The 26047-nt window shown below is 34.2% G+C and overlaps 1 protein-coding gene across 1 annotated transcript; it reads right to left on the bottom strand.

Moving 5' to 3' along the window:
• Positions 1–8790: 8790 nt before the first annotated feature.
• LOC128998679 (uncharacterized) lies at positions 8791–21302 on the bottom strand. The gene is made up of 4 exons (XM_054424912.1): positions 21202–21302; positions 13864–14047; positions 12938–13082; positions 8791–9506 (listed from the first exon to the last, which is right to left on the bottom strand). The coding sequence occupies exons 2-4, from the start codon at positions 14026–14028 to the stop codon at positions 9364–9366; spliced, it is 453 nt and encodes a 150-aa protein (XP_054280887.1). The 5' UTR covers positions 14029–14047; positions 21202–21302; the 3' UTR covers positions 8791–9363.
• Between the last annotated feature and the right edge of the window lie 4745 nt (positions 21303–26047).

The following is a 26047-nucleotide window of genomic DNA, read 5'->3' as shown; positions in this document are numbered from 1 at the left end:
CTCTACCTCTACCTCACCAATCAGCAATCACCATTCTTTTATTTTCATTCTGTGTTATGTTCTTCTTCTCCTACCAAACAAAACCATAGAGATTATGCCACGAGCCGTGCTATCGTGCACTTGCTATTTTATCCAGTCTAGATTATAGATTCTAGAATAAAAACAAACTCTGACGTTCACCGCCTTTTTTCGAATCACGTCGTTAAAGTAGCAACGTGATTTTATTAGAGTTCAGTTAGAGACTGGGTAAATCCTGTAATCAAAAGCTCGTCTTCGTGCTATTGTTAGTACAGTATTTTAGTATACTCTAGTTGAGCGGAGCGAGCGAAGCTCTTATACTACACTCCTACTTTTGTTTTCCACAAACCCCTCCTGGAGCCCATTTCATAATAAACTACAAGTTTAAAAGTTACAACTTGTAACTTGTAATTTCCATTAGATTTGCATTGGCTCATCAGCTGATTTACTAATAATATTAGTTTGTACTTTATTATGAAATGGGCCCCTGGACGGCTGATGCGATCCATTCAAGGCGGCCGTGTCCATATGCAAATTTAGCTAGCACAGTCATATATTCATATTCGTATTCGCTTGAGATGGGGATTCAATATTCCCCACGGTACCTTACCTATAATTTATTTATTTATTCCCAACGGTAAACATTACATCGATTCGCAATACAAAAATACGAATCATATTTTTCTCAACTTTGTTTCGTTAATTCTAAGTGTATGTAGTAGATAGCTGTAATGGTCACACGCAATGTATTATTACGTCATCTTTTATTAGGTACCTTTGGCCATCTGTAAAAAAATTGCTATGTAAAATGGTGTTTGCCGTATATAAATAAATAAATAAATAAAAATAAAGGCAAGATGTGCTAATTTGTGAGGGAATTTCCGCGTGTGTGTCGATTGCATTATCTTATCACCAAAGATAGTTCATCAGTGCTGGGTTCAAATTTCCAGGGGTCAAATGTGAATCAACAAACTATTGTTGGTCTGAAATTCCACTCATGTACTAAATTCGTGTCGATAATCTTTCGTTTCAATCGTTCGTGATAGCAATAAAATTCTTTTTTTTTTTTAAATGACAGGGCATCTCAGTGAAACATTCGAACCAATTAATTGTCGTTATTCACTGAAACGTTTGGAACTGGTAACATGATATTAATATGAATTGTGAATTCTGTAAAAGTTAGAATATAGCAAAAAATGAAGATTGAAATCTACTGATGAAAAGATCTATTGTGAACTCTGTTTGAATTCAAAAGATTATATAAAAAGTACGATCACCAAAGTTATGTGTATAGTTCAATTCGGTTAAGCCGATTACTCTTTTTTTCATCAATTCAGTAGGGTATTAAAAATGAACTAGACACAGTTAAATGAAAAGATAATATTATGTAACAACTAGCTGTGTGCCTGTTCTACGTATGGGAATCTTGTAGTAAGTTGAAACCTTCTTATATTCAGAAAAGGAGTTGGATTGCATATTAATTTACCCAGACAGCACACTTTATCCCAGGGACATCCCATAGTAGTCCCATATGTCCTGAGAATGTCTCGGGATATGTGCGCTATCCTCAGGATATCCCGCAAAATCCCGGGACGAGTACGAAATCCACAGGATATCCTACAATATACCGTAATGTCCCGGGATTTGTAAGTTAACCTCAGGACATCCTGTAAAGTCCCGGGATATGTACGAATGCCATAGGATATCCCAGAATGTCCCATGACATCCCGGGACATGTACAAAATCCACTGGATATCCTGTAATGTCCCGGTAACAAACTGAAGAAAAAAAATACTACCGTACCACTGATGAAATGTACAGTATATCTAAATTTAAATGTTCAACAAGGCCAATATATAATAATTTGTTTTTTTTACTAGTGCTTTCAGAAACTTGGTTTCCATCTTCAGGCTGTGTTTACACTAGTACAAAAAGTAAATATTTACTTAATAAATTAATTTTAATTGTTCACACCATCTGAAGTAGCTAAAGTAATAAAAGACGATTTAAACGGCAAAAAATCCCCCGGTTATGATCTGATAACAGGTAAAGTGTTGAAAGAGCTTCCTAGAAAAGGAATAGTTTTCCTTACAGTACTCTTCAATGCAGTTTTACGCCTTGAATACTTCCCAATACAGTGGAAGGTTTCACAAATTGTTGTTATTCCGAAACCTGGTAAACCTTTAAATCAAGCATCCTCGTATCGGCCTATATCTCTTCTTCCTGTGGTTTCCAAAGTTTTTGAAAAACTTTTCATAAAAAGACTCCAAATTATAATTGATGAAAAAGAATTGTCGCCTTCCCATCAGTTTGGATTCCGCCGAAGGCATTCTACCATTGAGCAAGTGCATAGAATAGCGAATGTAATCAAGGAAGATCTTGAAAATAAACGTTTTTGTTCATCTGCTTTTTTGGACGTAGCCCAGGCGTTTGATAAAGTCTGGCACACAGGATTATTGTTCAAAATTAAAACTTTGTTGCCCCATACATACTATGGAGTGTTGAAATCGTATTTGTCCAAACGCTTTTTTCAAATTAAATATCAAGATATAGTTACAGATGTGCATGAAATTGAATCAGGTGTACCACAAGGCAGTGTTCTTGGACCTATTTTGTATATTTTGTTCACTTATGACCTTCCAAGTACTCAGGGTATTACGGTTGCAACATTTGCAGACGACACTGCTTTTTTATCATCAAATCAGGATCCTATTCTGGCATCATCAAACCTTCAGGCTGCATTAGACGATTTGTCTCAGTGGCTACAGAATTGGAAAATTAAAGTAAATGAAACAAAATCCGTTCAAGTTACATTTACTATGTCTACAAGAACTTGTCCCCCAGTAACATTGAATAATGTCATGCTTCCACAATCCAACGAAGTTAAGTACCTTGGTATGCATCTCGACAGACGGCTTACATGGCATTCACACATTTGGAACAAACGACTTCATTTAAATTTAAAAACAAACAAACTAAATTGGCTCATTGGTCGAAATTCAAAATTATCTGTTGAAAATAAATTACTTTTATACAAAATTATATTGAAACCTATTTGGACCTACGGTATCCAACTCTGGGGAACCACTTCCAACTCAAACATAGAAATAGTTCAAAGGTTTCAATCGAAAACACTGAGAAAAATTTTACAAGCACCTTGGTTTGTCACAAATAAAGTAATTCATCAAGATACGAAATTACCCTATGTTAAAGAAGAAATAAAGAAACGAAGTGAAAAATACCAAAGAAAATTAGAAACCCATCCAAATTTCCTGGCTGTTAACCTCCTCGACAATAGTGAAGCTACATATAGGCTCAAAAGAGTTAATCCAATAGACCTTCCAAATCGTTTTTAGTTAAACTTTTTAAAAGTTTTTGTATGTTAGTGCACTTGATGGAGTGTAACTAACCCATGTTAAAATGGTTATTGAATTTACTTATTATTCTAGTATTGAATAGATTGTAAATAAATACTTGTTAAAAAAAAAAAAAACTAAGTTAAAACAGATAATTTAAAGGATATTGGAAAAATAAAAAATAATATTAGAAAAATTAATCTTTTAAATTTTGGATATGTTACAGTGTTGTTCTTGATGTAATTATTTTCAGTAATTCTGAATTTATAATTGGGCCGTCTTCATTATTTAACAAATAATTTTGGTCTGTTTTTTTTTTCTAAAAATAAGATTCCCACGCATTAAGATGTTGAGGTTTTATAATTTATTTTAAAAGTTTAAGGTTTCCCAGATTGAAAATATGTCTTGTTAATACTATGGCTAGCAAGGGTTGACTTTACTTTACTGACATATTACTACCACTGAGTTCAGGAAAACTAGAGTTCTATCATAGTTGTGTGGAATGTGAATTTAATTATAACTTTAAATTAATAAAACAACAAATAACTAATTTTAATCATATAACAATCAATTATTACAGTGCTAATCTAATGGTGATTAAATAATCTATATTCAAATACCAGTATCATCTCCAACTACCAGAAAAACAATTCAACTACTTGAGGCCTAAACAGATTAACAGAATCATATATAGCCTATACTGTAGTATCAAAAATATTTTAAGTATTGCGACCATTGCAACTGTCGGCTACTCTTTAACCACTTGAAAACACCCATAATCAACAAGCGCAGATAGCTCAGGAGGTAAGGTAAGAGGCTCACAAGACGAAGGTACCAGGTTCGAAACCCGTCTGGGCCAAAAACTTTTTTCTCGTTTTTTTCTTCAAAATTTGTGTTTATTAACTATTTAATCAATTTACTAAACTTATAATTAAGATTTTCAAACTAAATCTATATATTATTTTGTGTTTTTTATGTTCAGACCCAGACCACACTTTATCCCAGGGACATCCCATAGTAGTCCCATATGTCCTGAGAATGTCCTGAGGACTACCCTGGGATGACCTCGGATGTCCCACGGATATGCGTGTGAGCTTATCCGTAGGACATCCCCGGGCGGGGACATTAGGCTTTCCTGTGGATATCCTGTGATATCCCAAGTTGCCCATAGGACCACTATGGGATATCTTGCATATCCTGTCGCAATATCCGTGGGATGTCCTGAGGAGAAAGTGTGCTGTCTGGGTAGTGTGCAGTTTTCCAGATATGCTGGCAAAACTACAGTATAGGAATAAATATAAACCTTTGCAAATACAATATCTGACAGTTTCAAGCCTAAACGAATGCTTTTGAATTAAATGTCACCCCGTGTTTGTCCATATTTTATATCTAATGATTAAAGGAATTGCTTTATAGATCTATGAGGCATTGCCCTAAGGTAGGCCTGTAATTGAAAGTTACTTTCCACACTGGTTAAAAGTAGTTAAAATACTACCTCAACCTCACTACTGCACACTTTATTCGGGTTGATATTTTCATTAACAAAGGTGCTCACTTCTTGACCACGAAACACTAAGAAATAAGGTCCTTAATGTGTTACCAACAGACATACATGTACACAAATACAGAATTGAATTAGGGGATTTGCTACGCTTTAACCAAAGCAAATTACAAACAAAATAATTATTTGAAAGTTTTGATAGTGTCGTCAAATTTTATGATAATCGTATTTAGGCCTAATCAAACTGTAAAATTGGTGTAAATCTGTTGGCAAATATATAAATAAGTAAATAAATACACAGTCCACAAAACATAAATACGTTAACAACAAAAAGCTTTAAAAATTCATGATGGTTTGCTAAAAAAAATCTTTCATTAATGTTTTATCATTTTCATGGCATAAACCAACAGTTTGAAGTCCAGACAGAAAACGCAAAAATTATACAGTAAGACATCAATTAAATTTAATAAGGAATAAGGCGCAGCACTAATGATCAGTAAGTTGTAAATAGTGATGTATTTGTACGTAAAAATGATTCTTACTGCAACCATCGGGTCTAAGGAAAAGTACCAGTACCAAAAACCAACGTTTACAGTTTAAAAAATAACTATAGTATTTACGACCAATTCAAACTGTCCTTGTAATCAAACTCTATTATAGCTGTTAATCCGTTGGTTGGCAAATATATAAATAAATAAATACACAGGCCACAAAACATTGATACGTTAACAACGCAATGCTTTAAAATAGAATAGAATAGAAAAGTGCTTTATTGAATACATACTATGTACAGTAGGCTACATGAAATGGGTGCGATAATTTATACATGCACATACAACAATGGTCATACGACCGTCTGCTGGGTTGGCATTAATGTCCATTCAATATTAATTAAATAAAATTGTCCCACATAAATCAACATACTGAGCACTAAAACAAAATAAAATAACACTTCTTTATGCACACATATACATAGATATATACACAAACACATGCATGCATATATACACATATATTTATACTCTAAAACATATTGTAATACAAAATTTTAAAAATTAAATTCCCTAACTAGCTCCCATCTACGTTTCCATGCAATTTTTAAAAAACTCCCAATCCTTCCCATTCAAATAATCCACAAACTCCTCATATTGTATTTTTTGTTTACCAAAATACAAGAGTCGCAAGTCGTTGAACACAGGGCAACTAGCCACAAAGTGTAAAGCAGATTCATTCTCGTTTAAATTACACAAGGAACATGTGTGGATTTTATTTTTTTGCCTTTGACACTATAGACAGAAAGGCCCTAATTTATAAATTATTTAGTATAGGAGTTTCAACCAAATTTGCCAAGCTTCTCGAAAATCTTTACGATAGAACCAATGTTTCTGTATGGTGTAAAAACGGCATTACAAGTAGTTTTGAGTCCAAGATGGGTTTAAAACAGGGTTGTAATCTTAGCCCTACTTTATTCTCAATATTTATAAATGATTTGCCAGAATTTTTAGAGGGCGGATGTTTATTTGGAGGTCAGAAAATAAATATTTTAATGTATGCCGATGACATAGTTTTAATAGCTCCCACAGCTGTTGTACTGCAATGCTTTAAAAATTCATGATGGTTTGCTCAAAAAATCTTTCAGTTGATGTGGTATCAGTACCAAAGTTATTAATATTAATCTCCCTTGGTTTTGGGTTTTCGAAAATCAAAGTTATTTCCAATTAAAGCATTATTTATAAGCAACTTTTAATGTTGACATATTAATGACAGTTTGAAGAAACCACCTTTTTCCAAACAAAGGTTTCTTATTTAAAAGATTACGTAATCTCTAAACGATTATTGGTATATCTAGCAAACATTCAGAGGAAATGTTACAACAATCGCACAAATCTGTGGTTTTGGACGTTTGTAGTTTTAATTTCTAAGTACGAAGGCTATGTATTCTAGGGAAAAGTACCGATATCGTTGTCGAAATGTGGTTGTGAATAATTAGGCCTACGTAGGGTCTACCCAAGAGATAGGCTAAGGGCCAAGATTTGCGGTATGGTCCAGCGATTGCAGCACAAAGAGGCAAGTAGAAACCAAAAGTGACACATTGGAAAAGCAAGTTTAGCTACATCTGTAAGTTAAACCTCTGTTACGATCACAGCGAAATCAGAAAGATCTTCCAAGATTGCAGCCACATTTACTATCACCCACTGCAGTTGTGATTTTTTACTTTGCACTTTACACAACTGTCCTTGAAGCGCCATCAATTAGTGGAAACCTTTTTTGTAAGCTATTGGTGATGATGATTAAAAAAATGTAAGTTTCCCAGCACTATACAACACTGATTCACGGTCTTTTCCCCGATTATCAAAACTCAAGAACAATCGTTGCACTTGCGATTAATTAAACCGGATAAGTAAGGCACAACGTTTTTAATCTCACTTGGTTTGGATGTGCTTACAAAACTTGATCAGAAATGGTTGCGGTATTTGTAAACTATATTTAATGTTAACAAATCAGTGACAGCTAGAAGTGAGAAATAATCCAAACAGCTGATCGTTATTTCATCAAATGTAGTAAACATTGGGAGAAAATTTGACAAAAATCTAACAAAATTGGTTTTTTGATGGTTCTTTATTTTGTTTTCAAAGAAGCGAGGCTGTGATTGTGCACCTTTTTGTTTTTATGATTCTCACTACAAGCAATGCAAAGTCTCGGGATTTAAGAAAAAAACTATTTAATATTTTAGGTTTTTGGGTTACCAGACTCCTTAAAGCACCTCCTTTTGTTGACAACTGGCCAGCTGACTATTTAATACAACAAGGGAATATATTCTGCAGATTTGCGAAGTATAACACTTCTAATTGCACATTCTTTTGATCGTTTGTTTAAAATTGATTTTTACTGAAGTTAATAGAAGTCTATCCTCGTAACCCTTGACATTTCCTAGCCTTCAACCAAGAACAATGCTTTGTTTCCCCTTAATTACCTCTGTACAATCAAATATTCTCACTTGAAATGTGTTTCTTTATTGTTCAATTAAAATGTGAACCTCTTAATCATAATAGAATGCTATTACCTCGTTGGCAGACAGTACAATATTTACTATGAATAGTAAAATGTAATGATTTTAATATGATTTATTTTAAGGTGAAATTCAACAATTGTTATAGGTCTCTTCAAATTAAACTATTTTGGTTGACTGGAAATGTTATAACAATTTAAAATAATTACCCTTACTTATATGAACATGTGACAACGTTACAGACCTACAGAAACATGATTGTAGAATGAAAAAAACATGTAGATCAACTTAAATTGGGCACATTGGCGTGAGCTATATTTATAATTAAAACAAACAATACACATACATTTACTTACATACACATAGACAGGACGACAAATACACTAAAACAATAATTATAACACTCCACTTGGGAACTAGCACAAAATCTGTCAATATTTGAATTCAAAATCGGTACAGTGGCCTTCCTTGCACTGATACAGTAGAGAAAGCTGCTATTTGCTGCGTTTACTTACTTTGCCGCACAGTTTTTACTTTGTCGCACACCAGTATTCCAACCAAACAACACAAAACAGCGTGCTTTTATTATGCACGTAATCCGTGTATGCTTGTAAATAGTTTGGCAACACTTAAAGATACTACAACTACAATCAGCTGTTGCAGTGTTTCCCATTTCGTTCAATGCTTAAATTTAACCTAACCTATAACATGTTGTTTAGTGTTTGAAAGACTAATTATTTCTATGCTTTATAATAGCTGTAGAAAAAATATAATCTGTAACGAGTGCGAATTGCCTTTGCTGCACTCGAGAAACTTTCCACACTCGAAGTGCAGCAAAGGCAGTTTGCACTCGCGTTACACATTATATTGTTCCTACAGTTACTATGAAACATATAAATAATTAGTCTTTAAAACACTGTACAACACGTTTTTAGGTTAGGTTAAATCTAAACATTGAACGAAATGGGAAACGCTGCACCAGCTGATCGTAGTCGTAAAAATTGTTGCCAACTTATTTTCAAGCGTACACATATTACGTACCTAGTAAAAGTCCGCTGTGTTGTGTTGTTTGGTTGGAATACTGGTGTGCGGCAAAAAAAAAACAAAAAACAGTGTGCGGCAAAAGTAATTAAATGCAGCAAATAGCAACTTTCTGTGTTATAATCAGAGCAAGGAAGGCCACTGTCAGGTGACTATTGGAAAATTTACTTACAATAATGTTTTCAAAATTAATTATTATTCAACGTATTATTCACTACCAACAGCAGTTAGAAAATATAGCTATACAAAAATTTGGATATAACACATTAACTAACAATACTGTTTTCAAAATTCACTACGATCAAGGTAGTATTCAAAACCTACAGCACTTGGAAAGCTCAGTTGTAAAACTTGGCAATATTGACATTTCACAATGAAACCTGGTGTGATCATACATTCTGTCCAACAAGTGTTAAGTTCAAATATGTAGGAATGGTTCACAGTATCACAATATCACTGCTTATGGCTATCAAGAATTTGATACCTTTCCTAGCAGCTAAGTGTAAGGCTTGGACTTTATTTGATCCTGATCCGTCAAATGTGAAAGGCGGTATGGTGCTAATGTCTATCATTACGTTGTCTAGAACAAAAAATACACAAACTTACATAAAATCATCACAGTTAAAATATAAAATAAACACTGAAAACTGTAGCGTCTTGTGTCTTAAAATAAAAAAAAAACTTTGGTATCTATGATAAATAATACAAGCACAAAAATCTTGAATAGTGATGTAATAACCTTAGTACTAAGGCTAATTAATCTCTTCAGCTTTATGGTCGACAGTAAAATTGTCTACAATAAACTAACTTTAGAAATTTTCTGCCTCTAGACAACTAAAAATGGTTCCCGGTTAATTTAAGCTAAGGCATTAAATTAACTTTATCTTAAAATCATTTAGAACGTCCCTATAAATAAACGGGATTTTGTAACACACTCAAACTAATGACATCAAAATAAACTCTACTTCAAAAATTTGATGAAGTGATTTTAGCTTGAGAGTAAATGTTATGTACAAAAGCCCCACACATCAAACTGTAGACAGTTTTGGAGCTAATGTTCAATCTTTGAAGGCACAAAATCTATACAACAGAGTATTTTTTTAACGCAACTCAAATTACAAATACTGAGAGACACTGTTTAAGCACAAAGCTAGCTCATAAATTTTTTATCCCTGGTTTCTTTACTTGATTCCTGATCAGCTGATAAATATTATTGCATCGTTGTCTACCAGGTTTAGTCTCATAGGGAATTTATTGGAAATAAGACTCAACATGGTGTTTTTGCAAGCTCAAAGAGTAAGCATTGTAGAAGAATACATTAAAAGTAAATCATTGGATTCATGCCAAGAAATGTTTAAAATTAAGATTCAAGATGTGATTCCAGTATCTAACAAATCAACTAAGAGGGCTATCCAGAAAGTAGATTACGTTTTGGAATTAAGGAAAAAAGAGTTTTGAAAAATATATTATTATATACAAATGGAAGCCACGTTTAAACTCTACTTTTCAACATAATCACCTTTCAAATTAAGGCACTTGTCCTATCGACAAACAAGCTTACAAATTCCGGAGTGCCGCCGCTTACGGGTGTCGCTGCTTACGGCTGCCTCCGCACCGCTTATGGGCGCCGCCGCTGCCACAGTCCGCAGACTGTAGGCGCGACCGCGACGGCACGGTGGTGACGGAAAACGACAGTCAAAGGGCAATGATGATATAGATGAGTTTGCAATAGTTAAAAGTAGGAGGAAACCAATGTAAAGACACAAAATGAAGACTTTACAAAGATATTTATGTAAAAATATATAAGTTTAGTGTTGTTATTTCTTATATTCAACTCAAGTACTGTATTTCAATATTAGGTATTTTAAAGTTTGTGAGGTGGTAGACCTTTTCAATTGTATTTCAAATTAAAAATATAATTTGCAGTAAAAAAAACACTCTATATAGGTTAGACTTAGTTTATATTTAAAAAATAATTACTTTTTAACCACACTAAGATGTTTAAAACGTTAATTGGAGGCTGAAAGCTATGTAATTGCTGTCCAGGACCGAAATGGCAGCTGTCATCGTCATTGGAACCGATTTGGTTTTTACGGCCCTAGGGTCACAAAACCAGCTGTTCGCTTACTTACTTAAAACATCAATGTATATAAAATAAAATATACAAGCAATATCCATATGCATTTTATGTCACTGCTGCCTAGCAACTATTTATTAGTATTTTTGCCGGTTCTTATAGATTATTTCTTCACATAAGTTGCAGTTGTGTTAACTGTTAATGTGCATTATTTTATTGTGTGCAAATGACAACTTAAGACCCTCAATTTTGTATAGTATGGTGAAAAATGGCGTTCGTACCACGGGCCGAAAGGGTTTTGCAGCTCTTCACTTGGTCCTGAACTTAAAAAAACTACGAGCCGGCAAAACCTCATTTTCGGTCCTAGGTACGAAATATACTATGAAGGGGGAAATAGTGCAAGGGAATAGTGCACTAAGAATAGTGCCTAGGGGGGAAATATGTACAAATCCGTCTCTGTTAAACCCATGTAATAAAGGCAAACAAAGTTTTTGTTTAAAATAGTTAAGTAGCTTTAGTTGTAACAGGAATATGTACTAGGCGAATGGAATCCTATTATATTAATTAACAAACCAGCTTATCTTACTATTACATGAGCTGTGACTTTTGCTGCTGTCAAAATGTTGCTTGGTTTTGGATGAACAGGAATTTTAAAATGATTATTAAATGATAGACAAATACTATTCCCATTTCAAGCAAGCAACATTTTTTGACATTACACTATACTTACCAAAACTGGTTTGTGGATTTTGTATGACTGATAATAATTTAATGTAAATAATATTGAAAACAAGCCAAATTAGGGGGCTTAACCTAAATTCTATCTATTTGCCTTTATGTTTCTATGTCCGTAAGTACATTGTGTAGCAATTATTCCGTTGGAAATAACATTATGTTCACTTATTCATTAAAGTTACCCAAAATATTGTTGAAAAGACTGTATAGTATGTATAATGAAGTTCTAAAAGGTAATTTTGATAAAACGGTAATGTGACCATAATACAAGTTTTAAAGATCAACATGGAAACAACTTCTAATTTAAGCAATACAGTGACGGCTTTGAATATTGATACAACTAGACATTCCATCCCCATGTTAAAGCTGTCGTCAGTTTTTTATCAAAATTGTCGTAGTTGATGTGAGCCACCGACATATTGTGCTGATCTAAAATACTATTTTATGTTGAATACACAAACTGTTTTACCAGGACAAACTGGAACAACTTATTGTGAGCTATAGCAACAGTTATGACCGATCAACTATGTCAGCAATAAAAAATAAGGTAGAAAATAGAACTTTAGACACTAGCGCTCATTTTGTTACTGGCTCACAACTAAGTTTTCTTTAATAAAAAATTGCTTACAGCTGGTCTATATACATGGGCTGTCTACTTGAGTATCAATTAGTCAATGGTGATGGTTTGCAGGAAGAATATTTCTTTAAATCAATTAGCATTAGATACATGAGGTATGTGGTTAAAGTTACAAAAAATAAATATTGCTATAAACTGGCTTTTGTCATTCATTATTTGGTTTACAAATAATTTAGGCCAGGTTTAGACAGTCAAAGACATTCTCACCAGTTCAGTATATACAGAATAAAGTGAATAATTAAGAGATAATTACGAGAACAATTAATCTAAATTTGTGCATTTTAGATGCAGCTCTGCAGTTTTCCGGAAGTAAAGAGTGTAAATTGGCATCTCTGGCATTACTGACAAACAAACAAACAAATAGACAGACAGACAGAAATTGATATTGGATTCGTTTTAGCTTTCTTAGAGCACAAAACATAAAAATACCCAGAAATCTTCAAGATTCTATGCAATGTATAGAGAAAACTATAATTTTAAATAGATGTAAATGGTACAAATTCGACTTCAAAATCCTATATGTGCAATGAACGTGTAAAAATATCTTTAAAATATCTCTTACTAGTATTGGTATTCAGGCCTTTAAACTTGGGATCAATAGGTACTTCTACTGTTTTGTATGCAACACTCAGTTCATCCAATATTTTCTCAAATGTGTTTATGTTGCATTCTTCAGGCAGAATGTTTTCATGTTTTACATCGTTGCTCTGAAACAAAGTTAAAATAAAAATACCCCCGCCGCAGCAAACCTGCAGACTAAGCGAATTTCCATTTGACTGATTGGATTTACACTGAAATGTCTAGGCCTACTTAAAAATATAACATTTATTCCCGATTTAAATAGAATTAGTTTTAACAAGTACTTAGGTTTGCTGCATCAGGGAGGGTAAAACTGTTTTTTTTTTGTAAAATGTTAATAGTTAGTAAGAAATAAAAACATTTTGCAAATTTGATCAAAATATGTTCATAAACAAGCAAACTACAACAGTTTACTTATTCTCCATAAGAATAACATGGAAATTTTAAATTTACAATTTTTTTTAAATTTTCTCCGTAACCATTAGGAGCATAATAGCGCTTCAATATACTAAATTATTTGTTTTTTTAAGCTCTACAAAATGGTTTGGAAAGAAATTGCTAAATTTTATGTTTTTTTGGGTCAAAAATGGGAAAAACCTATTTTTACCCCATAAAACCCCCGTTACCGATGGTGTTTTTGGCCTCTAGGGACCTCAAAACGAAAAAGTAAATCGGTCCCGGGTCCAGGTCTTAACATGAGTACTACGGTAATAGCTTATTCCCTATATGGGAAATTCGCTAAAAGAAAAGAGTTTGTGCCATCTACGGTAAAAGCTTTCTTAATTTAACTTCCCTTTGGGGGAAATTTGCTGAAAAATTATCTGCCTACTCTGTGCAAACCAACTGAAATCTAAAACATTCTGAAAAGTCTACTTACATCTAACACATCTACACACTACATCTACATACATTTATAAGGGCGTTAAGAGTGGGCGATTTCTCGGGTAACTTATTGGTTTTACCCCACTCGTGCATCTTACTAATTTTTTGGTTGTTGGGGGCATGTTTCCTCCTTCTATCTGAATTAGCCCAAAAGAGTTCAAATTCATGTTCAAGGTCTTCTTTTGTTGCCATCCTGTATGTAGATCAAATCCTGTAAATAGAACAAATAATTAATACCCTTTATACCTTACTCCCAGCAAAATTATTTACTGATAAAAAAATATAATAAACCTTTATATTTTAATTTAATTATCTTCACTAAATTAAAATTTGAGTTGCATTTAAGTTTCGGGTGCTTGCTGAAAATAAGACTGGCCTGATAAACATACTGTATACTGTACAGTGAGTGTGAATTTGACGTTTGCACATTGCTTGTAAACATTTCAGTCCTGCCTAGACCCCTATTGTACTACTTTTATTTAAAATAGTTGCAAATATACAACTACACAGAACCTACACAGAACAAACAAGAACAATAACAGAGAGAAAACCCAAGTTACAGATACGATAGTTTATTTATCAAGCTAACACGTTGGAATAGGCAACCCAGCTAACCTACACTTCCTGGAATTCAAATAAGGCACGTTATTGAGACCTTCTGAAGTTCAACTGTATGCATGTTTCAATTCTTTCATTTGTCTTACTTTCACCAGTAATTAAAACTAGTTAAATTTGTCAATACTTATTATTTTTTATGAATTAGTATTTTTTTCTGGTTTCATTAACATGATCTGATTAAAGGCTGGGTATTGCTGCACGCTTCTTTTCTGTTAGAATAAGGCCAACTCTTTAACAGCTTGTTACAGCAGTAGGGCTAGGTTAGGTGATTATGTTTAAAAGGACTAGATATTTAAACTACAAAATTCAATGTTTACATCCACATTAACCATCTCTGACAGATTCATCCAATTTGACAAGGCCATATTGCATGAAGTCCTAAGTAAAAATTGTTATAATGCACTAAGCAACGAAAGGATCTGTAGACCCTAGAATTATTGACATCAGGAATTGACATAAGACGTGGATTGAAACTAATCAGTGAACGATTTACTCACAATGACAGACATGCTTCAACAAGAGATAATTATGGCATTAACATACGCCTATATGACTCATTTATTTATTCCATCGCTGTCAATGTGGACAGATAGTGTGGATAAATTTTGTAAACTTATAAGAAAATGTGTACGGTAGATATGTCTTTTAACACATGGTTTGCTGAGTGTGCTGTTTTGGTTTTTACTCTTGGCTAGGTAAGATTCAGGTACTCTTTCACTTACGTTTTTATCATTATGTTATTTTTTGATGATGCTTTAAGCCACACAAGAGTTGTTGAGAGGCCCAAATACACCAAAAAGGATACTGTTCTCCTTGCAGATTCAATCAACTATGATCTTTTATTACTCAGAAAACGGTGCTCCATAAACAAAATGCAAGTAAATGTTAGTAAGACAAAATATGTTAATTTTGACTTCTTTTGTTTTGACACCCATTCTTTTTTAATTTTTCATTCCCCTATCTGCAATATCCACATATGTACCTGCCAACCTTTATAAAAAGTTAAATCGATTACATACTTGGGAGTTTTGCTTGATGAGAAACTTACTTTTGAACCCCATATTTTAGAACTACACTCAAAATTAAGATCACAAATTATAAATTTCTATTTTCTATGAAATTTGTGTAACACCTCACTTTTACGAACGCTTTATTTCGCATTGATAAATTCAAGATTACAATATGCCTTGCCTTGCTGGAGAGGTACTTACAAAACAGTAATAAGTTAGAGAAGGTAAGAACAACTCAAAATCTTTTCTTGCATCCGGAGTGGAAATAGAGAAAATATAATTCCAAATCATCCTTACAGTACAAGAAGTTTTACAAATAAATCTATAAAATTGCTCAAAGTAAACAAATTTTTTTTTAGTTATTCATTTCAATACTTGGGTCCAAAATTTCAACTTTCAACAATATTGAAAATACAAGAAATTTTAAATATTTTTGTAAAAGAAGCTTAGTTGGCTTAGTTTTCAACAGGATGTAGGTCATCTTGCCAACTCTTTAGAATAAGATTATGTTAACTCATTTTATGTGTATTTTTTAAATATTTTCTTAGTCTAAGTTTTCCCAGATGTTACAGCAGGCGGATGAAATATTTGTCATCTGATGCTAGGCTAAACAATTTATTAATTATTATATAGCCTACGTTTAACTTTGTAACCATGGTCACACTACTTGAAAAAGTGACCAGTTTAAATTTCTCAACAATTATTTTGATTGTTAAATGTTTTGTGATATGGGAAATTAATTCATTTATTCAAATAATTATGGAAGGCCGGACGCCCAACAACAGCTCGAACCAAGGCTCACGAGATCAAAGTGAAAGAAGATTTGGATTCTGACAGGTGTCTAACCATTGCCCACACCAGTGAGAAGAACGGCCCTTCAGTGGGAACTGTCCCCACTATCATGACGAAGAATTTGGCGATGAGAAGCTGGTGACGAAAGCCCTGAGTGAGGAACAAAAAATTTCAAGGGTGGAGATTTCGCAAGAAATTTTGGACTGCGTCCAGCAAGATCCAAATTTTCTGGACAACCTTATTACCTGGGTGTCCCAGTATTGTGAACAAAATGTCCATGTTGAGGGCAAGGGTCTCCGACACAGATTTTCTGAGCTTATAGCTAAACTTTACAGCGTTACTCGACAGTACGCTCCACGTTGGCGTGACGACCTAATGAAAAAAACACTTGGAGCAAATATCGACCTTCTGTTTCAACAAAAGTCCGTAGGCGTTCACTAAAGTGCTCCTGAATGGTGAAGGACCCCTCTATCAAACCCAACCGATTGGACCCCCCTCCACTGCTCTTTTGAGGCTATAGTGAAACAGTTCCGATACTTATTGAATGGACCCTCTAAATATACCAATATTTAACCAAAAACAAAATACCGTAAACTTAATGTTATGAACATTATGAAAACAAATAATAAAAAAAACAAGAACTTAAATACAGTCCAACCTCGGTATAACGAATCTGAAGGGACCGAACTGAATATTCGTTATATCAAGGATTTCGTTAAAACGAGGTTCGTTATATTGAGGTTAGGTTTGCAGGAATTTCGCTAAGTCGAGGTTCAGAACCAGCGTCAGTCAATATAGGTCGGTATTTGACTCACAAACACAATTAAAGTAGCCTAAGCTACAATACTTTACAGTACACTGTTTACATTGTTAAGTAGAACCTCGATTATCGGGGGTAGGCCTACTAAAGGGGAGGGATCTTTAATATTGCGCAATCATGACATTTCTAGTCGTTGACCTTATCTAATTCACCTAAAACCTAGCTAAACACTGTATTGTATAGCAATAAACCTTGTAATGAACAAAACAGTAGGGAGTTTTGTAAGGTACTGCGTGACAGGCCGGTAGGCTTACAGTGCTGCTTTAAATCACAACAGAGGAATGTCTATACTGTAATAATCATCAACTATAGCATTGGTGTTGCCTTAGTTTAAACAAATCGTATTGAAAATAATAAAAATATTAGATAAGTCGTTAAAGTGTATAATCATAACCAACTTAAAGATTAATAAAAACACTCGTAAAAGGAATGTTAAGATAACGATGTTGCTATTCTCTTTGCTTTGTTCTTCTATTATTTTTCTTTCTTAGGATTCTCTTCATCCAAAAATTGTACAAGTCACCATAGTTACTTATCACCCAATCACAGCTTACTACACATTACGTCGTCATCAGTTTTCAGTGAATGAAATCATTTTTCTCAGTTGTAACATAGCGCGCATGCAGCGACGACAGCAGACAGGGATAAATGGAGCAGACGAATGTTAGCGCAAGCGTTGACATCACCTTTCCATTTCATTTGATGAAGAAACTGATTTTTCAAAAACAATAATGAGGGTGGGGGGTTCGTTGTATTGAGGGAGAGACGCAGACAATTTGTTAAGTAGAGGTTAAATTCGCTATGTAGAGGTTCTGACAATGATAAATTCGTTATATTGAGGTGTCTTATTTTAGCCGGGATCATGACAAATTTGTTAAATCAAGGTCGTTTATATGGTTTGTTCGTTATGTAGAGGTAAAATATACATTGTGTCTTATGGAGAGTTCTAGGGGATTTAAAAAAAAATCGTTAAATCAAGGAATTCATTATATTGAGGTTCGTTATATCAAGGTTAGACTGTAACTGAATGTAAAAGGAACAAGGAAATATAAACTAAAAAAACCCTACAAACCAGGGTAGGCCTGTAATATAGATACTGTTCATACGGTAACCACATAGAAATCACAAATTCATGGCAGTGGCCGTGATAAGAGCCTGCGGGCCCCCCCGCAAGTTTGTTTGCCGGGCCCCCCTCTCCCAATAATCTTTAAAAACATCACACGTATTACCGCCTTAACTTGCACCTTAGCTTGGCACGGCATCTCCCGAGGCACCGAGGCGTCATCGTCGTCTTCCATGATCACGGCAAAATCGTGAATACTTCCCGTAGTCATGGAAGAAACATTAGCCTATCATAGAAATCCATGGTGATGGTTTTTCGGCGTCAACCGCGTCGTCATTGTATTTCACTGCGAGACATTTCGCTCTTTATTTAGGCCTATTTATTTATTTGAAACAAATTGAACACACATTTTTTACATACACCATGCTGCAAAAGCCTGACATGGCTTGTCTGCAGCTCATTAAACTAAAGGTAAATCAAGTCCAAACTCTTATCACTTCCATCAGTAAGTGTTTGTGTCCTCCTTATCTCTCTAGCCTGTTATCGCAATCATCATGAAGTCCCAAAAAATCTGCAGCCAAACTACTATGCTACTTTGAAAACTCTTTACAATAAAACAAAAACCCAATTTGATTACAAAAATTGAAATTCTTTAGTTGTTCATGACAACCATAATAATTTAAAAAGCTGAATAACACTTTTTTGTGCATTTATACAGTATGCACTTACTATGAAGTGGCGTCCTTATTGGCTAGGCTGAGACTCACGTCGAAAACCATCACCATGGATTCCAATGACACCGGCCGCGAAAGCCTACGCATGAAGATTACAGTAGCATATCATAGTCGACCACGATTGCAACCAAACCTATGACATCATCAGATAACCACATCATTGTCTCTGCGTACACGGCCCAATCCCTAATATCTCCCGTGATCCGTGGTGACGGGGAAATCATTTTTTGCTCAACCGCGGCAAAATACCTACGAGGGATATATCTCGCGGAAAAAGAAACGTCCTTATCGTCTTCCGCAATCATAGCAAAATATTGAACATCTCCTGCGGTCGCTGAGACATTGTCACTGTCACCCGCGGAGAAATGTTGTCGTAGATATTTGCAATAGCGGCAAAAACGTCTAGGCCTTATCTTTCAATTTCGTGAGCATGATCCTCGCGGACATAAAGGCTTTTACTTTTAATTGGGCATTATTGTATTGAGTACTGAGAAAATCAGCTTGAGCTTGATTTTCTGACTTTGTGCTTGATCTCTCAGGCTTATAGTCCAGGCTCTGCTCGGCTCAAAAATCAAAATTATATAAAAATCAACAGTTTTCAAAACAACCCGATTTTGAACCGATCTGATTTGGCCCGAGGCCCATATGTAAGTAAAAATGTTTACATGACTCAAAGTAGGCTAAACAAATCTAAAGTGCAGCCTTCTAAGTTAATAGTAAGAAATTACATTAAATGATAATCCTTCTTTAGCATCAATGAAAGAAAAAAAATATTTATTAGCTAGTGTCCTACTTAACACCTAGGTTAATTCGCCGATATGATTGTAAAAAAAATGTCAAGTTCATTTAGTTGAATCAGCATTGAGGGCCCTCTCTGGTGTGACCCGCCGGGGACTAAGAGGATTAACAGTAATGTTTTATCCTCCTAGGCCTGGAGCCACATTGGTTCTAAATACGGCACTATTATAGCGCCTTCACACAGTCCACGAGGACAGTTGATGCAACCTGCATGACTGATGACAATTCTTACTTAGGTTGGTAGAGAATTTATAGTGATCAGGCAAGTAATAGTGTCAGTTTAGCTGTTGTAAACTACTTGTTCTAGTGGTCTTTCAGGTTTTAACAAATTGTCTTCATAAAATGTTAGGTAAATATTGTTATGATAGGGCTGAGCCTATCGCACAATGGCGGGTCCGTGTCCCGGTAAAATTTCCCAAAAATCCCAGTCAAGGCTAAAGGGCCCCCCTAGCTCGCAGGCCCCCCCGCAATGCGGGCCCACTGATTCATGGTTTCTTCCATTTTCATTCTTAAATAGCAAAGAAAAACTAATAGGCCTAATAAAATAAATAAAAACTTGGTTAATGTTTTTTGATATTTTTTTTCATTTAGTTCTGTATCATATGGTAAAATTAAATTCATTGTGATATTAACATTGAATCGGATGGATAACGATAGGCTTATTTATTGTTATTCATCCAATAATATATCGCAGGTTCTCTGTGGAACTGTAGCCTAACTTACTCTTTTAAATAAAAAAAATTTTTTTTAATCTATCCAAGATTTGCGGTTATCGATGAGGGCCGCTATATCAATAGTAGCATAAGTAACAAGTAGGCCTAGCCTAAATATAACCAGGACTAGGGTTAGTTACTCCGTTATGTGGCCGCGCATTTGTTCAAGTAAAAAACAATGTAAACCTGATCCGTGTTCTTGATTTAAATGTTTAAGTTTTGTGTATTTACGATAGTGTATTACAAAAGACTGTAAGAAGGAAGAGGTTTGAAAATTAAACTGTTGTTTCTACACTAGTCGCTCGAGACTAGGTCTAACTAGGGATGAGCATCGATAGTCGATGTTTTCGAAACATTGATTTTTTTCTATACATGTTCTATGCTTTTGAAATCGATGGTAGGTTCTTTTTGTTACATCGAAGTTTTTGTTAAACATTTATGTTTTTGGCCAAAGATAATTATGTTTTCCACTACAGGAGAGTACAAAAAGCAGATGAAAAAACATCGATTTTTTGGTCCGACGTCAACCATCGATGGTTGACCTATCGATACTCATCCCTAAGTCCAACTAGCAACTAGCCTAGCCTAGGATTGACGGGTTGTACCGGTATTGTATAGTAACCTATGTCTTCTGTGCCTATGTAGGCCTACCGATCGGTATTGTAACCTGTCTATAATTATTTTTAAATCCAACCAATTTCAGAGGATATGAATCTTTTACTGAAAATAGACCTAGCCTTCAATAAAATAATTTACCATGCAGGGTAAAATATTATTTCAATTCAATTCATATTCATAATATTATTTCAATACATACCTCAACACAAATCAATATTTCACCACTGATCAGTGATCAATGACCAATCAATGATTATTGATTTTGACTCATTGCTCAAGCTCAGCTCACGTTCCATTGAGTTTTGTTTTGGTTGTTTTGACTTATACCATAGATTAAACAACACAAGTAGACTTCTCTCTCATCCCATTGTAAATTTGGAAGCTCGTTTTTCATGTCTAGTTCATGTACGCCACACTAAGCGCTAGTGTCGACGAAATTTTGTTTCTATTATTTTAGGGTAAATTTCTTGATTTGTGCATTACTGTTTGGTTAAATAACTAGGGGACAATTTATTGTTTATGATTAGATCGTATTATTTGGTAAAACGAGGTTTTAAATGACTGCATGAATGGGAAACAAATTGTAAACAAAACACGACCTCTACATAAACCGTACAGAACTAACAATAAAGTTGTCTTCAGCCACGGCCGCCTTTAACTACGGAGTTAAAGGCGGCCGTGCTTCAGCTGTTCCATTAGGATGAGAAATCTACTAAGGGAGTATGTTTTATCTTATCTATGCTTACACTTATGTTTCCGTCTGATCTGAACTGACTTACCAGTTAATACTCGTCGTACTGACGGCCACCTTTAACTCCATCCAGGCCGCGGCCTTCGAAGTGGCAACGTCGCAAGTGGTGTAACAGCTGTTTTGTTTGGGAGCAGCTAATGGTATATTTGTGTATTTAATTTACGAAAGATTGGTTAATGGACTATGACAATATTGACTCCGCTTAAAATGTACAGATATAGATTTTTAATTCATATTGTTTTGGTTTTCAATTCTGAATGTTTTATTTAATTAATGAGCTGATGTCACCTGTCTGCCATGTTATCTTATGGGACGTCTGTCACTAAACAACACCACTTGTGACGTTGCCAATTCTACCAGGCCGCGGTAGTAATTTTCTAAGATGTAATTTTCTAAATCATTAATTCTTATAGAATAATAGACTATTATGTACAAACTGCTGACATATGAATAAACATTTACGTGATGCCAAAAGAAATAGAAAATTATTTTAAAGTAATGGTAAATAATACTGTTAAAATAATATTTACGAGAACTTTTATTCAAGTTATAATAAACATTTCGATTTAAATTAAAACATTTTGTTAGTAAAACATATTGTCTCGTCAATAGTCGAATAGTCTTTTATTGAGTGGTATACTGGTATAAGTCACTATTTCGTAGATAAAGTAAATAATATCCATAAACCTTCCTCTGTTTTGAAGTAAGTAAGACCTCTTATTGTGGGTCAATCCCTAGGAGGATTAAACATTATTGAGAGGACACGCTGTAGTTTCATTGAAGTCGTGCGCCGCCGCCGGGTGCCGTACTTGGATTGGATACTTATGTTTTATATTATTTTTAATACTATATCCATAAATTTAAATTTAAATCATGATCAGTACTGTAAGTGTATTTGCAAATTTTGTCTTAAAGAGAAATAAAACAAGTTTTAATCCTTTAAAAGAATGGTAAACGCATTTTGGCGTCAGAAGACGCGATGATTACTGAACGTGTACACTTTTTACTCAAAGTTTCTTTGGGCAAACAGATCAAAAATAGCTCAACATGATATCAATATAGCTCAAAAATCATGAATTTGTTTGCCAAGAAATTGTTTTACTTTTTATGTTAGTAATTAAATTGTAACAACGCTGTTAGTGTAAAAAAAGTGAGCGCGGATTTGAATTTTTTCTTAACTTTGACTATTTAAAATCACCTGCCTAGCCCATAAATGCCTTAAAACTAGTATTAAAATGTTATTTATAAATAGAGAAAACGAAGAAAAATGCACATTTAAAATGTATTTCACCACCCAATTTAAATTTTTCATTTTTACCTATATTTAATAAGATTGTTTTATAAACTGGAAAAATTAAAAAGAATTGTATTGTAATTATTTTTCTAAATACTACTTTTAAATAAAGGTAAATTTATATTTTTAATTTCGAGAAACTCTTAAGGAACACGAATAAATTGATAAGTTGTATAGATAAATATCACAAAACACAAATCATTCATCAAACGCCCAGATTAACAAAAGACACAGCTAACATACAGACACTACATCCTAAAACGAATATACGTACGTTCATATTGTGCTTTGTAAGGTTTTATATTGGTGGTTGTTGGTACATGTTTCTTTCAAAAACGTAATTAAAGTAATCATATGTTCAAAGTCCGGGACAATTTTTTCAACTTTGAACTTCAATAATAAATAATAGTTTTTATAGAAATTATTGACACCATTCGATAGGAAATTTTATTTACTTTAAGAATGCCATCGGTGAATAACACAGGTGTTTTAGTTTTAGCGGCAATTTTAATTCGAAATAGCGTGCGCCTCTCGGTAAGAATCTCTCGCTAAGCAAAAATACAATCGAAACGTCTCGAGAGGTTCAAACAAAACGTTCGATTGTAACATCTGCATCTCGCAATCGCGCATCACCGGATCAGGTATCACTACTAGCACTAGCATTGAGTATAAACATAACTTATGAGTGACGTGAAGCTGGCCCGCCCATTCCAGCACACTTTTTTTTAATGTATACAAAAAAGTGTGCTAAAAGTGTGCTCTTTATAACTGCTATTAAAAAAAAGTGTGATCTTATAATAATTATGATATAATCAATTGTATTTGGGAGGGCCAGAATCACGACTGGCCCGCCCATTTCAGCTACAGATCTATAAACCATACCAAAAAACTGTGCTGAAAGTGTGCTCACGGGAATCATTAATTAAAAAAAGTGTGCCGCCCCCGTTACTATACAAACAACCCCTAAATGGTAAGGGTAATAAAATGACCCAGCCCGCCCATTTCAGCTACAGATCTATAAACCATGCCAAAAAACTGTGCTAAAAGTGTGCTCACAGGAATCATTAATAAAAAAAAGTGTGCCACCCCCGTTACTATACAAATAACCCCTAAATGGTAAGGGTACAATAAAATGACCCAGCCCGCCCATTTCAGCTATAGATCTATAAACCATACCAAAAAACTTTGCTGAAAGTGTGCTCACAGGATTCATTAATAAAAAAAAGTGTGCCGCCCCCGTTACTTAACAAACAAGTAACAACCCCTAAATGGTAAGGGCAATAAAATGACCCAGCCCGCCCATTTCAGCTACAGATCTCTAAACCATGCCAAAAAACTGTGCTAAAAGTGTGCTCACAGGAACCATTAATTAAAAAAATTGTCCCCGCTACCAATCGTATGTAATTTAGCTACACATCATGGTGGAAGGAAAAAACATAGGTGTGCTATTCCCACAAATTCTGACGTCACTCGGATTGCAAACAAAAGATCACCTGATGTGACTGTCAAATTAGTATGCATTTGTTTTGGTTTGATTGTTATTGTTTTTATAATAATAAAAAACAATAACAACCAAATCAAAACAAATACATATACTAATTTGACAGCTACAATCAGGTGATCTTTTGTTTGCAATCCGAGTGACGTCAGAATTTGTGGGAAAGTCAACCTTATTTCTGATTAATTTCAAGGTGCGCTATGTTCGGGTATTCGGACCCGAGAGGTTCAGTCTGGGCTCAACTTAATAATTGAGGTCTTAAGCGATGAAGAGAGGTTTAACAACGGTGGAATGGATGTAGGGGTGTTAACAAACGTGAAATTCTCCCTGGATGACATCCCAAAAGAAATACGGTACTCTGATAGAACATTCACACTTAGAGGAGTCGTCGTGTTCATACCTCCTGCAAACGACAATCACGTGGGACACTACACATCATTAGCATTAAGAAATGACAATATTTGGGAGTTGTACGATGACCTTAGAGATAAAGTCATCACACGTTCTGAAAAAACAGAAGTAATTGTACATATTTTGTTGTACACAATCTAAGGTAAAAGTTTTTATAACACAATCCCACAACCAAGACTAATTTTGCACCAAATTTAAACCCATGAGTAAGTTGTATTCAATGACAATAATGTAAAATGTTGATAAAATAATACACAGGGAATCTAGTAGGAAACTATTTACTGAGAGGACAGGATGTATTTGTTAAAAATACATAAAGAATAATGGTTTTTTTCTAGGAAACAAGTTATTAACATCAAATTTTGTCTGTCATTATTTTCAAATCTTTTCTATTTTTATAAACTGTTATTGCTATTATGCGCGGTAGCGGTCACGACTCATGCGCGATAGCCTCTGCCATAAAATATTGTAAACAAATGTTATTCTGTTTAAAGTTCAAGAAGGATACCACTTTAATTGATTACCACTACCGGTAACTATACATTTCAAAAGGAAAACTATATTTTTTGCACTCGAAAAAGAACCTTTGACACTCGTTTTAACTTAGTACTTTTTATTTCCCATCAAACGAAATGCCTCTAGCATAGAAAAGTACACTAGTTCTGTTCAAAACATAAACCAACATGCATACACTTGGGAAATATTTGTTTTATATACAAAGCCAGGCGGCCAGGCACATTCCACCATAAATTTGAACAGATTAATTGTTATCTTTACTTTACGAAGAATTCTTCTAAAACTAGCAAGCTTATATTTTACTGTAGCATACTCTAGTAATCTTGATAAATTGAAAAAATATTTATTTCAAACTTATACTCCTATAATTGTTTATTCCATGTTGTAGGTTACCAGTTTCTTGTCGTAAAAAAATGATTATGTACCCTAAATTACTATCGCTAGCCTGGATACATTTACCGAAACTGAATGCTGTGGTTTTAGACATTGACAAAATTATTAAATGCTAAGCTTTAATCCTTCTAAGGGAAGTATTGTATCCATGTTTAAGATTATGTTTGTTATAATAACTTGGT

The sequence above is a fragment of the Macrosteles quadrilineatus genome, unplaced genomic scaffold (genome assembly GCF_028750875.1).
Source record: "Macrosteles quadrilineatus isolate MER2022 unplaced genomic scaffold, UCM_ALF_1.0 Scaffold_7__1_contigs__length_78375512, whole genome shotgun sequence".
In the NCBI taxonomy this organism is placed as follows: Eukaryota; Metazoa; Arthropoda; class Insecta; order Hemiptera; family Cicadellidae; genus Macrosteles; species Macrosteles quadrilineatus.
This window is presented reverse-complemented; position numbering and strand designations above follow the sequence as displayed.